The sequence below is a fragment of the Pseudophryne corroboree genome, chromosome 4, assembly GCF_028390025.1.
Source record: "Pseudophryne corroboree isolate aPseCor3 chromosome 4, aPseCor3.hap2, whole genome shotgun sequence".
Classification (NCBI taxonomy): Eukaryota; Metazoa; Chordata; class Amphibia; order Anura; family Myobatrachidae; genus Pseudophryne; species Pseudophryne corroboree.
Window position 1 is genome coordinate 714,688,233 of NC_086447.1, and position 14,228 is coordinate 714,702,460.

The 14,228-nt window shown below is 45.3% G+C and overlaps 1 protein-coding gene across 5 annotated transcripts in view; it reads right to left on the reverse strand.

Annotated features, from left to right (window-relative positions):
- Positions 1-12,904: 12,904 nt before the first annotated feature.
- LOC134910212 (interferon-induced, double-stranded RNA-activated protein kinase-like) overlaps positions 12,905-14,228 on the reverse strand; it is a 354,989-nt gene continuing 353,665 nt past the window's right edge. For 4 of the 5 annotated variants that reach the window (XM_063917987.1, XM_063917992.1, XM_063917986.1 and 1 more), the window contains one exon: positions 12,905-13,197. In XM_063917987.1, coding sequence (XP_063774057.1) covers positions 13,087-13,197 — 111 coding nt within the window. In that variant the 3' untranslated portion in view covers positions 12,905-13,086. The remainder of the gene's footprint in view (positions 13,198-14,228) is intronic. The other variant, XM_063917991.1, reaches the window with a different exon arrangement.

The window sequence follows — 14,228 nt, forward strand, 5'->3', positions numbered from 1 at the left end:
TCACGGTGTGTGTGTCTTGTCTTTTTTTGGGTATTTTTTTAGTAGTAGTACTACAGGTACCAGCGGGCCCGTTTTTCCGTCGCATGCTGGTACTTGTGGTTCTCCAAGTACCAGCATGCGGGGGAGGCTTGCTGGGCCTTGTAGTACTGCTACTAAAAACAATATCTTTTCTTTTACAACAAAGGCTATCAGCCTCCCCATCCGCAGCCCATTGGATGGGGGGGACAGCCTCGGGCTTCACCCCTGGCCCTTGGGTGGCTGGGGGGGGGGACCCCTTGATTGAAGGGGTCCCCACTCCCCCAGGGTACCCCGGCCAGGGGTGACTAGTTGGATTTTTGATGCCACGGCCGCAGGGCACTATATAAAAGTGACCCCCGGCTGTGGCATTATCTGTCCAGCTAGTGGAGCCCGGTGCTGGTTTTAAAAATACGGGGGACCCCTACTCTTTTTGTCCCCCGTATTTTTGGGACCAGGACCAGGCGCAGAGCCCGATGCTGGTTGCTTAAATATGGGGGAACCCCTGTCATTTTTTTCCCCATATTTCTGCAACCAGGATCGGCTCAAAGAGCCCGAGGCTGGTTATGCTTAGGAGGGGGGACCCCACGCATTTTTTTTTGGGATTTTACATTGTTTAATTAAAAAAAAAAAAAAATAAGAACCCCAGCACGGATCACACAGATCCGGCCGAGATTGATTGTAAAAAAAGTCGGCAGTGTTTTGCTAATCACTGCCGTAAAAATAGGTAAAAAACCACGAATGACATCGACATCGGAAGAAAAGAAAAACCCGAATACGACAGCTTAGTAAATCCATCGTAATCAATTCAAAAAGTTGCAGTTTTACACTGTCGATGTCATTCGTGATTGAACTTTGACCTTTTTTCGGAAATTACGAATCTTAGTAAATTTACCCCATTGACTCCAGTGACTGCATTGCCACCTTGTGGTCAGATTGGTGCTAATTTTCTGTTAGCATTTTATTTAGCCACTGACTGTTCTCCTCTTGGCACAAATACCTATTATAGGCATTGCTGCATAGTGTTCCTACTCTGAGGTTTACGGTCCCTAGGGGGCGGTGTATCTGTGTGGTTTTTTTTAAATATGTTGGCTTTCCAACTATATTTTATTTCTTAGTGTACACTTCAATAAGACTATAACATATCTTCAGGGGGTCATCCAGTTAATTGTGTATGTGTACTTGTCCTGCATTTCTTCTCGTGGTTACTCTTTACCTTGAGAGACGAGTGTCCTCCTCTCACCTGCCCGCGGGTGCGTGTCCCATATTGATATATACCCCCTTTTTTTCCCCCTCTTTCTCTCCTTGTTGGGTGTTTGATTTTCGACCAAATGTTGTCCCTCACGAATTAACCGCCAATGTCACTGTTATTTTATTTTCAGAGTGTGGGGTTTTAGTGAGATCTACTTGATGGTGTGTTGAACTACCCATGGCCCTAGCACTGTTCTGGTGAGCAGTGGTTTGCCCCTTTTCTATTTCAAATTCTACACAGGGTACCGTTCACTGAAGAATCGATATTTCATGTGAAATGTAGGTGTTAGGATAAACTTCAAGGTCCAACCCGCACTTTAGTAAGACTATAACACGTTTTCAGGGGGTCACCTAATTGTTTGCGCATGTGTGCTTGTCATACCTCTCTTCTCTATATTGGTCCATAGTGTTATGGACACATTTTTGGAAAAACATCAGAATTCCTCAGCAGACATTTATTTTATTTATTTATTAGCAGTTTCTTATATAGCGCAGCATATTCCGTTGCGCTTTACAATTAGAACAACAATTACAGAACAAAACTGGGTAAAGACAGACAGACAGACAGAGGTAGGAAGGCCCTGCTCGCGAGCTTACAATCTATAGGGAAATAGGCATTGATACACAAGGATAGATGCTACTTGTCACATAATGGTTCCCCAGGTTGCTAGGTTCTTAATGGGTTGTATATGATATGATCACCCAGCAATGTTGGAAGACAAAATGTGAGTTTATGTGGACTGTACAGAGGGGATGTAACTTGATAGGGAAGCTGTGAAGGTTATGTGTGTGGGTCAGAAATTTGGTAGGCTTGTCTGAAGAGATGAGTTTTCAGAGAACGTTTAAAGGTTTGGAGACTAGAGGAGAGTCTTATTGTGCGTGGGAGTGCATTCCACAGAGTGGGTGAAGCCCGGGTAAAGTCCTGTAATTTTGAGTGGGAACAGGTAATACATGTGGATGAGAGACGCAGATCTTGTGCAGAGCGGAGAGGTCTGGTAGGGAGATATTTTGAGATGAGTGAGGAGATGTATGATGGTGCAGTTTGGTTAATAGCCTTGTATGTAAGTAAAAGTATTTTATATTTGACACGGTAGAATACCGGTAACCAATGGAGGGACTGACAGAGCGGATCAGCAGATGAAGAACGTCTGGCGTCATGCCTACTTCTAATGCGAAATCAACTTACAAACGCCAGACTGCCCAAAAGGTGAATGCGTCCCATCCCCTAACCCCTCCGTCTCCATCATCTGGAGGGGAGGAGTCTGCTTCCCAGTCATATCCTCGCAATCTAACATTTCTGTCACATGCTGAAAATGCCAAAGAAGTCATTAATATGTTAATGCCTCTCATAGACAAGAAGTTTGAGGACTTGCATGCTAGGCTGGATACATCTTTAGACTTGACACTTTGGAACAGAGAACCAGTGACGCCGACGACTCAGTTCATGTTTTGCAACAGGAACTCACAGCTAAGTCGTAAACCATCCACGCAATGATGGAGAAACTTGATGATTTAGAAAATAGAAATATAAGATGTAATTTGCGCTTTATAGGCATACCTGAGTCAGTTTCGGACACACAATTGCAGGCATATGTCAGCACTCTTATTCCGGTGGCACTGGGATTCCCAGATACTGATATCCCGCTGCCGGTGGAGAGGGCGCACAGGTTAGGTGCGCAACGCAGAGATAGGGGTGTCCAACCCAGGCCATCTATTGCCAAATTCCTCGATTATAGAGACAAAGAGAAATTATTACAGGCATATCGCGCTGCCCCCGAACTTAGGGTAGAGGGCCAAAAAAAAATAGTGTTCCAGGACTTTTCAGTTATGGTCTCTCAAAAACGCAAGGCCTTTTCGGAGGTATGTAAGTTCTTGGTAAACAAAAAGATAAAATTTGCGCTGCTTTACCCGGCCAAATTGAGGGTTATTGAAAATGGCCTTACTCAGTTATTTACTGACCCTCACCAGGCGAAATCACATTTCTTAAGAAATGGCCCTCCTCCACCAGCCAGCTCTAACGCTAGTAATGAAAATTGATTTTATGGGTTTTCTTTGACCTACGGGAATGTTGCAAAATGAAGGGTCTGAGTGCCTTTTGGCACCCTACTCCGGGAAGCCTACCCTCACCTTTATCACCAGCAATGATACTGATGTGTTTAATAGAGGGGTCCCTGGGAGGTGTCCGACTGTGCCACCAGACCCCTGTTAATGAGTCTTCTTATACTGCTAAGTCACAATATATGACCTTGACTGTTTATATTTTCTGTTTTTTTTTTCTTTACCTTGAAATGATGATACTCAGTTGTGCAAAGCATTGATATGGTTCTTGTTATTTGTGTTATGGTTTTTTACAAACCGGAGCATCCCCTCCGATGAAGTTGGGAATCCTCAGTTATTTGTTTTGGGTCTGTTGGTTGGCCCAGATTCAACTGTTTATATACAAAATGTTAATGTATTGCTTCGACTTCAATTTCAAACTGAACTGACCTGCTTTGTTTGTATGTCAGGGACAAAGAGATGTGTGGCGGGAGGAGGCTGGGGCTCGAGTCTCATTGTATTTAGGGCCCGTCCGGTACCCTTCCTGGAAGTAGGGAAGCTATTCCTTGTGACCACGGGATGGGGGTTGTGTTGGTACTATTTCTCTCCTATTTCCTTTACTGATGGCGGATGACTCCAATGACGTCCCTAGTGTTAGGGATAACTCCCATTGCTCCATACTGTCCTGGAACGTGGGGGGACTGAACACCCCGATTAAAAGGAAAAAAATCCTCACCCAACCCTCTATAGCCTTTTTGCAGGAAACTCATTGGAGACTGGGTGATGACTCTACTTTATGTGCTCCCTGGATAGCGGAGTGTATGCAGGCCTCTTACTCTTCCAAGTCTAGAGGGGTGGCTATTGTATTCCACAGACACCTGAGATATGAAATCTTGCACTCAATAGCTGATCCTGAGGGTCACTATTTAATACTGGATACTCTAATCGAGGGTAAAAAATTTACGCTAGTAAACTTATACGCACCTAATGTGGCAACTGGAGAGTTTTTGCGCCGGCTCACTAAGGTCTCGGCTAGCAGGGTTATCTACACCCTAGTGGTGGGTGGGGATTTTAACACAGTAGACGATCCTGCCTTAGATAAATCTTCCCACGTCGTGAGGCCGTCCTCCCCATGCTGGAAATATATACAGGAAATGAAAGACACTTTGCACTTAAGTGATCCGTGGCACCTATTACATCAGACTGACAGATCCTATAGCCATTTGTCCAGGGTGCATGGTTCATTGTCACGGATAGACTACATATTGTTAGCGGACCACTTTTTGGACCAGACCAAAAACGCTACGTTAGACGACATAATTATCTCAGATCATGCACCGGTAGGTTTGGAGATATATGCTGGCTCCCGTGTGGGTGTGGACTGCCTTTGGCGTTTCCAGGACTACCTGTCCACCTCGGAAGATTTCAAGAAATTTCTACTGCACTCTTGGAATAATTTTGTGGACGATAACATAGAGCATTGGAATAACTCGGTGCTGTTTTGGGAGACGTCAAAGGCAGTGTTACGAGGTCATATAATTGGGTACGTAGCAAATAAGAGGAAAGACAACACAAAACAGTATCATGAATTACACGCAGATTTGTAATGCTTACAAATCTAGTCCTTCTGAGAATCTTTTGGAAATATATTTACTAGAGATGAGCGGGTTCGGTTTCACTGAATCCGAACCCGCCCGAACTTCATGGTTTTTTTCACGGGTCCGAGCAGACTCGGATCCTCCCGCCTTGCTCGGTTAACCCGAGCGCGCCCGAACGTCATCATGACGCTGTCGGATTCTCGCGAGACTCGGATTCTATATAAGGAGCTGCGCGTCGCCGCCATTTTCACACGTGCATTGAGATTGATAGGGAGAGGACGTGGCTGGCGTCCTCTCCATTTAGATTAGAAGAGAGAGAGAGAGAGAGAGATTGACCTGATTTACTGGAGCTTAGGAGTACTGTAGAAGTGTAGAGAGTGCAGAGTTTACTAGTGACTGACCACAGTGACCACCAGACAGTGCAGTTTTGTTTTATTTAATATATCCGTTCTCTGCCTGAAAAAAACGATACACACAGTGACTCAGTCACATACCATATCTGTGTGCACTGCTCAGCCCAGTGTGCTGCATCATCTATGTATATATATCTGACTGTGCTCAGCTCACACAGCTTATAATTGTGGGGGAGACTGGGGAGCACTGCAGTGCCAGTTATAGGTTATAGCAGGAGCCAGGAGTACATATTATATTAAAATTAAACAGTGCACACTTTTGCTGCAGGAGTGCCACTGCCAGTGTGACTGACCAGTGACCTGACCACACTGACCACCAGTATAGTTAGTAGTATACTATATTGTGATTGCCTGAAAAAGTTAAACACTCGTCGTGTGACTTCACTTGTGTGGTGTTTTTTTTTTTATTCTATAAAAAACTCATTCTGCTGACAGACAGTGTCCAGCAGGTCCGTCATTATATAATATATACCTGTCCGGCTGCAGTAGTGATATATATATATTTTTTATATCATTATTTATCATCCAGTCGCAGCAGACACAGTACGGTAGTTCACGGCTGTAGCTACCTCTGTGTCGGCACTCGGCAGTCCGTCCATAATTGTATACCACCTACCCGTGGTTTTTTTTTCTTTCTTCTTTATACATACATACTACTACATCTCTTTATCAACCAGTCTATATTAGCAGCAGACACAGTACAGTACGGTAGTCCACGGCTGTAGCTACCTCTGTGTCGGCACTCGGCAGTCCGTCCATAATTGTATACCACCTACCCGTGGGTTTTTTTTCTTTCTTCTTTATACATACATACTACTACATCTCTTTATCAACCAGTCTATATTAGCAGCAGACACAGTACAGTACGGTAGTTCACGGCTGTAGCTACCTCTGTGTCGGCACTCGGCAGTCCGTCCATAATTGTATACCACCTACCCGTGGTTTTTTTTTCTTTCTTCTTTATACATACATACTACTACATCTCTTTATCAACCAGTCTATATTAGCAGCAGACACAGTACAGTACGGTAGTCCACGGCTGTAGCTACCTCTGTGTCGGCACTCGGCAGTCCGTCCATAATTGTATACCACCTACCCGTGGTTTTTTTTTCTTTCTTCTTTATACATACATACTACTACATCTCTTTTTCAACCAGTCTATATTAGCAGCAGACACAGTACAGTACGGTAGTTCACGGCTGTAGCTACCTCTGTGTCGGCACTCGGCAGTCCGTCCATAATTGTATACCACCTACCCGTGGTTTTTTTTTCTTTCTTCTTTATACATACATACTACTACATCTCTTTATCAGCCAGTCTATATTAGCAGCAGACACAGTACAGTACGGTAGTCCACGGCTGTAGCTACCTCTGTGTCGGCACTCGGCAGTCCGTCCATAATTGTATACTAGTATCCATCCATCTCCATTGTTTACCTGAGGTGCCTTTTAGTTGTGCCTATTAAAATATGGAGAACAAAAATGTTGAGGTTCCAAAATTAGGGAAAGATCAAGATCCACTTCCACCTCGTGCTGAAGCTGCTGCCACTAGTCATGGCCGAGACGATGAAATGCCAGCAACGTCGTCTGCCAAGGCCGATGCCCAATGTCATAGTACAGAGCATGTCAAATCCAAAACACCAAATATCAGTAAAAAAAGGACTCCAAAACCTAAAATAAAATTGTCGGAGGAGAAGCGTAAACTTGCCAATATGCCATTTACCACACGGAGTGGCAAGGAACGGCTGAGGCCCTGGCCTATGTTCATGGCTAGTGGTTCAGCTTCACATGAGGATGGAGGCACTCAGCCTCTCGCTAGAAAAATGAAAAGACTCAAGCTGGCAAAAGCAGTAGCACCGCAAAGAACTGTGCGTTCTTCGAAATCCCAAATCCACAAGGAGAGTCCAATTGTGTCGGTTGCGATGCCTGACCTTCCCAACACTGGACGTGAAGAGCATGCGCCTTCCACCATTTGCACGCCCCCTGCAAGTGCTGGAAGGAGCACCCGCAGTCCAGTTCCTGATAGTCAGATTGAAGATGTCAGTGTTGAAGTACACCAGGATGAGGAGGATATGGGTGTTGCTGGCGCTGGGGAGGAAATTGACCAGGAGGATTCTGATGGTGAGGTGGTTTGTTTAAGTCAGGCACCCGGGGAGACACCTGTTGTCCGTGGGAGGAATATGGCCGTTGACATGCCTGGTGAAAATACCAAAAAAATCAGCTCTTCGGTGTGGAGGTATTTCAACAGAAATGCGGACAACAGGTGTCAAGCCGTGTGTTCCCTTTGTCAAGCTGTAATAAGTAGGGGGAAGGACGTTAACCACCTCGGAACATCCTCCCTTATACGTCACCTGCAGCGCATTCATAATAAGTCAGTGACAAGTTCAAAAACTTTGGGTGACAGCGGAAGCAGTCCACTGACCAGTAAATCCCTTCCTCTTGTAACCAAGCTCACGCAAACCACCCCACCAACTCCCTCAGTGTCAATTTCCTCCTTCCCCAGGAATGCCAATAGTCCTGCAGGCCATGTCACTGGCAATTCTGATGATTCCTCTCCTGCCTGGGATTCCTCCGATGCATCCTTGCGTGTAACGCCTACTGCTGCTGGCGCTGCTGTTGTTGCTGCTGGGAGTCGATGGTCATCCCAGAGGGGAAGTCGTAAGACCACTTTTACTACTTCCACCAAGCAATTGACTGTCCAACAGTCCTTTGCGAGGAAGATGAAATATCACAGCAGTCATCCTACTGCAAAGCGGATAACTGAGGCCTTGGCATCCTGGGTGGTGAGAAACGTGGTTCCGGTATCCATCATTACTGCAGAGCCAACTAGAGACTTGTTGGAGGTACTGTGTCCCCGGTACCAAATACCATCTAGGTTCCATTTCTCTAGGCAGGCGATACCGAAAATGTACACAGACCTCAGAAAAAGAGTCACCAGTGTCCTAAAAAATGCAGCTGTACCCAATGTCCACTTAACCACGGACATGTGGACAAGTGGAGCAGGGCAGGGTCAGGACTATATGACTGTGACAGCCCACTGGGTAGATGTATGGACTCCCGCCGCAAGAACAGCAGCGGCGGCACCAGTAGCAGCATCTCGCAAACGCCAACTCTTTCCTAGGCAGGCTACGCTTTGTATCACCGCTTTCCAGAATACGCACACAGCTGAAAACCTCTTACGGCAACTGAGGAAGATCATCGCGGAATGGCTTACCCCAATTGGACTCTCCTGTGGATTTGTGGCATCGGACAACGCCAGCAATATTGTGTGTGCATTAAATATGGGCAAATTCCAGCACGTCCCATGTTTTGCACATACCTTGAATTTGGTGGTGCAGAATTATTTAAAAAACGACAGGGGCGTGCAAGAGATGCTGTCGGTGGCCAGAAGAATTGCGGGACACTTTCGGCGTACAGGCACCACGTACAGAAGACTGGAGCACCACCAAAAACTACTGAACCTGCCCTGCCATCATCTGAAGCAAGAAGTGGTAACGAGGTGGAATTCAACCCTCTATATGCTTCAGAGGTTGGAGGAGCAGCAAAAGGCCATTCAAGCCTATACAATTGAGCACGATATAGGAGGTGGAATGCACCTGTCTCAAGCGCAGTGGAGAATGATTTCAACGTTGTGCAAGGTTCTGCTGCCCTTTGAACTTGCCACACGTGAAGTCAGTTCAGACACTGCCAGCCTGAGTCAGGTCATTCCCCTCATCAGGCTTTTGCAGAAGAAGCTGGAGACATTGAAGGAGGAGCTAACACGGAGCGATTCCGCTAGGCATGTGGGACTTGTGGATGGAGCCCTTAATTCGCTTAACAAGGATTCACGGGTGGTCAATCTGTTGAAATCAGAGCACTACATTTTGGCCACCATGCTCGATCCTAGATTTAAAGCCTACCTTGGATCTCTCTTTCCCGCAGACACAAGTCTGCTGGGGTTGAAAGACCTGCTGGTGAGAAAATTGTCAAGTCAAGCGGAACGCGACCTGTCAACATCTCCTCCTTCACATTCTCCCGCAACTGGGGGTGCGAGGAAAAGGCTCAGAATTCCGAGCCCACCCGCTGGCGGTGATGCAGGGCAGTCTGGAGCGACTGCTGATGCTGACATCTGGTCCGGACTGAAGGACCTGACAACGATTACGGACATGTCGTCTACTGTCACTGCATATGATTCTCTCCCCATTGAAAGAATGGTGGAGGATTATATGAGTGACCGCATCCAAGTAGGCACGTCACACAGTCCATACTTATACTGGCAGGAAAAAGAGGCAATTTGGAGGCCCTTGCACAAACTGGCTTTATTCTACCTAAGTTGCCCTCCCACAAGTGTGTACTCCGAAAGAGTGTTTAGTGCCGCCGCTCACCTTGTCAGCAATCGGCGTACGAGGTTACATCCAGAAAATGTGGAGAAGATGATGTTCATTAAAATGAATTATAATCAATTCCTCCGCGGAGACATTGACCAGCAGCAATTGCCTCCACAAAGTACACAGGGAGCTGAGATGGTGGATTCCAGTGGGGACGAATTGATAATCTGTGAGGAGGGGGATGTACACGGTGATATATCGGAGGATGATGATGAGGTGGACATCTTGCCTCTGTAGAGCCAGTTTGTGCAAGGAGAGATTAATTGCTTCTTTTTTGGGGGGGGTCCAAACCAACCCGTCATATCAGTCACAGTCGTGTGGCAGACCCTGTCACTGAAATGATGGGTTGGTTAAAGTGTGCATGTCCTGTTTTGTTTATACAACATAAGGGTGGGTGGGAGGGCCCAAGGACAATTCCATCTTGCACCTCTTTTTTCTTTTATTTTTCTTTGCGTCATGTGCTGTTTGGGGAGGGTTTTTTGGAAGGGACATCCTGCGTGACACTGCAGTGCCACTCCTAAATGGGCCCGGTGTTTGTGTCGGCCACTAGGGTCGCTAATCTTACTCACACAGCTACCTCATTGCGCCTCTTTTTTTCTTTGCGTCATGTGCTGTTTGGGGAGGGTTTTTTGGAAGGGACATCCTGCGTGACACTGCAGTGCCACTCCTAGATGGGCCCGGTGTTTGTGTCGGCCACTAGGGTCGCTAATCTTACTCACACAGCTACCTCATTGCGCCTCTTTTTTTCTTTGCGTCATGTGCTGTTTGGGGAGGGTTTTTTGGAAGGGACATCCTGCGTGACACTGCAGTGCCACTCCTAAATGGGCCCGGTGTTTGTGTCGGCCACTACGGTCGCTAATCTTACTCACACAGCTACCTCATTGCGCCTCTTTTTTTCTTTGCGTCATGTGCTGTTTGGGGAGGGTTTTTTGGAAGGGACATCCTACGTGACACTGCAGTGCCACTCCTAGATGGGCCCGGTGTTTGTGTCGGCCACTAGGGTCGCTAATCTTACTCACACAGCTACCTCATTGCGCCTCTTTTTTTCTTTGCGTCATGTGCTGTTTGGGGAGGGTTTTTTGGAAGGGACATCCTGCGTGACACTGCAGTGCCACTCCTAAATGGGCCCGGTGTTTGTGTCGGCCACTAGGGTCGCTAATCTTACTCACACAGCTACCTCATTGCGCCTCTTTTTTTCTTTGCGTCATGTGCTGTTTGGGGAGGGTTTTTTGGAAGGGACATCCTGCGTGACACTGCAGTGCCACTCCTAGATGGGCCAGGTGTTTGTGTCGGCCACTAGGGTCGCTTAGCTTAGTCATCCAGCGACCTCGGTGCAAATTTTAGGACTAAAAATAATATTGTGAGGTGTGAGGTATTCAGAATAGACTGAAAATTAGTGGAAATTATGGTTTTTGAGGTTAATAATAATATGGGATCAAAATGACCCCCAAATTCTATGATTTAAGCTGTTTTTTAGGTTTTTTTGAAAAAAACACCCGAATCCAAAACACACCCGAATCCGACAAAAAAAATTCGGTGAGGTTTTGCCAAAACGCGGTCGAACCCAAAACACGGCCGCGGAACCGAACCCAAAACACAAAACCCGAAAAATTTCAGGCGCTCATCACTAATATTTACGTGACAAAAAATTACTTGATGCCTTTTTAACAGCTCAGGCACAACAACGTTTAGATTTCACTAAATTTCGTTACTACAAATGGGGAAATAGAACTGGGAAGTTGTTGGCCACTATGTCCAAAGCAAGGAAGAAACGTTCCTTTATTGCGGGCCTGAGGGACAATGCCCAGAATAAAACCTACACTAAAACAGTTGATATTTTAGCACATCTCAGTGACTTTTACACTGAACTCTGTAATCCTATATCCCCACAAAGGGATTTTATGTCTATGGCAAATCTGCCTACACTTAGCTCAGAACAACAAGAAACATTGGTTCGGGACATTCGCGAAGAGGAAATTAGAGCGGTCATAACGTCATTGCAACCGAATAAATCTCTGGGGCCTGATGGGTTCACTGGGACTTACTACAAATTATTACAACAAGAGCTAATGCCGACACTATTGGAACTTTATAACAAAATTTATCGGGAACATCCCACTTATCCGACATTCTCCCAGGCGTTCACTACGCTAATCCCTAAACCTGACAAGGATCCACTGTCAGCGGATTCATATAGACCCATTTCCCTCTTGAACTCTGATTTTAAAATTTTCATGAATATCATAGCGAATAGATTACAGTTGATCCCTGACTCACTGATGGACTATCAGTATGGATTCGTGCGAGACCACCAATCGGTCAAGGCCATTCGTACAGCAATAGCGGCAACGGTGGCATCTAGAAATACCCCTAATTCGGAACATATGCTTTTAAGCCTAGACACGCACAAAGCCTTTGACATCGTGTCATGGCATCACCTATTTTGTGTATTACACTACAGAGGATTTAATGAAAATTTTGTAGGTGTTATTAAGTATCTCTACACTGATCCGACGACCTCATTGCTGGTTAATGGCATACGGGGTCCCCGAATTACTATGCAAAGAGGTACAAAACAGGGCTGCCCCCTGTCTCCCCTTCTTTTTAATTTATCCATAGACCCCCTCTTCCGAATATTACAAAACTTGCTGATTTGTCAGGGTATCCCAATTGGGGATAAAGAGGTAAAACTGTCAGCATTCGCTGACGATGTGCTAGTGTATATTGGGAACCCTAAAGATTCACTACAGGATGTTTTGGATTTATTGGACAAATTTGGAAAAATTTCGGGCTTCCAAGTTAATCTTTCTAAATCTATAGGGCTCTATTTAAAACATGGGGTAAAACGCCCAGGATGGGGGAGACAGATACCTATAAACTGGGCTAACACGTATATAACATATTTGGGCATTAAACTTCCGAAATATCCCTCAGATCTATATAGGTTGAATGTAAAAGAGGCGATAGCCTTCATGACGAAAGAACTGGAAGGATGGAATCATTTAATGCTCTCGTATTTAGGGAGGGCCAACTTGATAAAAATGTGCACGTTTCCACGATTATTATATATTTTACAGTCACTTCCCGTATTACTCAGTAGATCTGATCTAACACACATAACTAAATTATTTTGGCAATTTATATGGCAGGGAAAGAGGCCTCGTATTGCCATGCATAAGCTGCAACAACCAAAAGCTAACGGTGGTATTAATTTCCCAAACATATTATTCTACAACCAAGCATCTTTATTGAGATTTCTGAAAGACTGGTTAAACGATAAAGACACATATGTGAACACACACCTTGAGGCACAATTCATAAAATCTAAGAGTTTGACAAACTTCCTCCACTGTATCGAAGTGGACTGCGATCAGGATTTGAAGGATAACCCCCTTCTGTGGTCGGTCTATCGCCTTTGGCACTCCTTGAGACGTTCCGGAAACTTGGGGGGCCACAAATCCTTGTATTTGCAGTTTCTAGGTAATCCTGACTTCCAGCATGGGGAGGCGGGATTCCCCTTTACGATTAAAACACCAAAAAAAGAAAGTATTAGCGCTTGTAGGTCACAAATGAGAAGATAGGTCACAATGAATCACAATTTAATAAAACATGTTAAAAACTGCGTGCTAAGGACATATAAATGAAAAAACAATAATACATAAAGTGAGTAGTGCTCCTCCCGATTGTAAGGCTTTTATGGAAGAAAAGTTCAGAAAACCTGTTCCGATAATTAGTCCCCTTGGACTCTGAGAGCCCATGCAAATCACAACTGTGAATAATAGTTACCACCAGCGTCTCTCAAGGTTTTTAAGTGGAACTGCGTCCACATGTGGCTTTTCCTCGATTAGTGATGAAATGGAGCTTCCACGGTGTGAAAGGAACTCTCTTTATAAAAAGTCCAAATGCTGTTACTTGGTGGGGACTTGGTCCAGGTGAAGGTCTACCAGTAGACAAGGAGTGGGCACAAAGCGTCAGGACTCACCAACCCTTTACAATGTTTCATAACGAGGGCCTGAGGGACGTAGGACAAATGGTTGATAATGAACACGGGAAACCGCTCACCTTTACTCAGTCACAGGAATTATTTCCATTCCTACTCGATTACCCATTGGCATTTCTGCAGTTGCAACATTATACCAGTTCGGTGCTTAAAACCTTATTAAAGGCGGACTTGAATAATGAACTAGATACCCTTTTACGAACCCCACCAGCAGCAAAGAAAGCCCTATCTATACATTACAAAAAATTAATCGCCCAGCTAGATCACTCTCAATCAGATTCAGGAATACAAAAATGGCTGTCAGACTTTCCTGAGCTGACATGTGAAATACTGTTGAGAAGTTTGCTACTTTCTTGCAAACTATTGCCCTCGGCACAATACCAGGAGATGTTTTATAATATAGTTCACAGAGCTTATTTTTGCCCATATAGACAATATAGGGCGGGTATGGCTGATTCGGACAAATGTCTGAAATGTCATACACCTAAGGCGGACTTGTTACATTGTTTCTGGTTGTGCCCACTACTCCGCCGCTTTTGGCTTCAGGT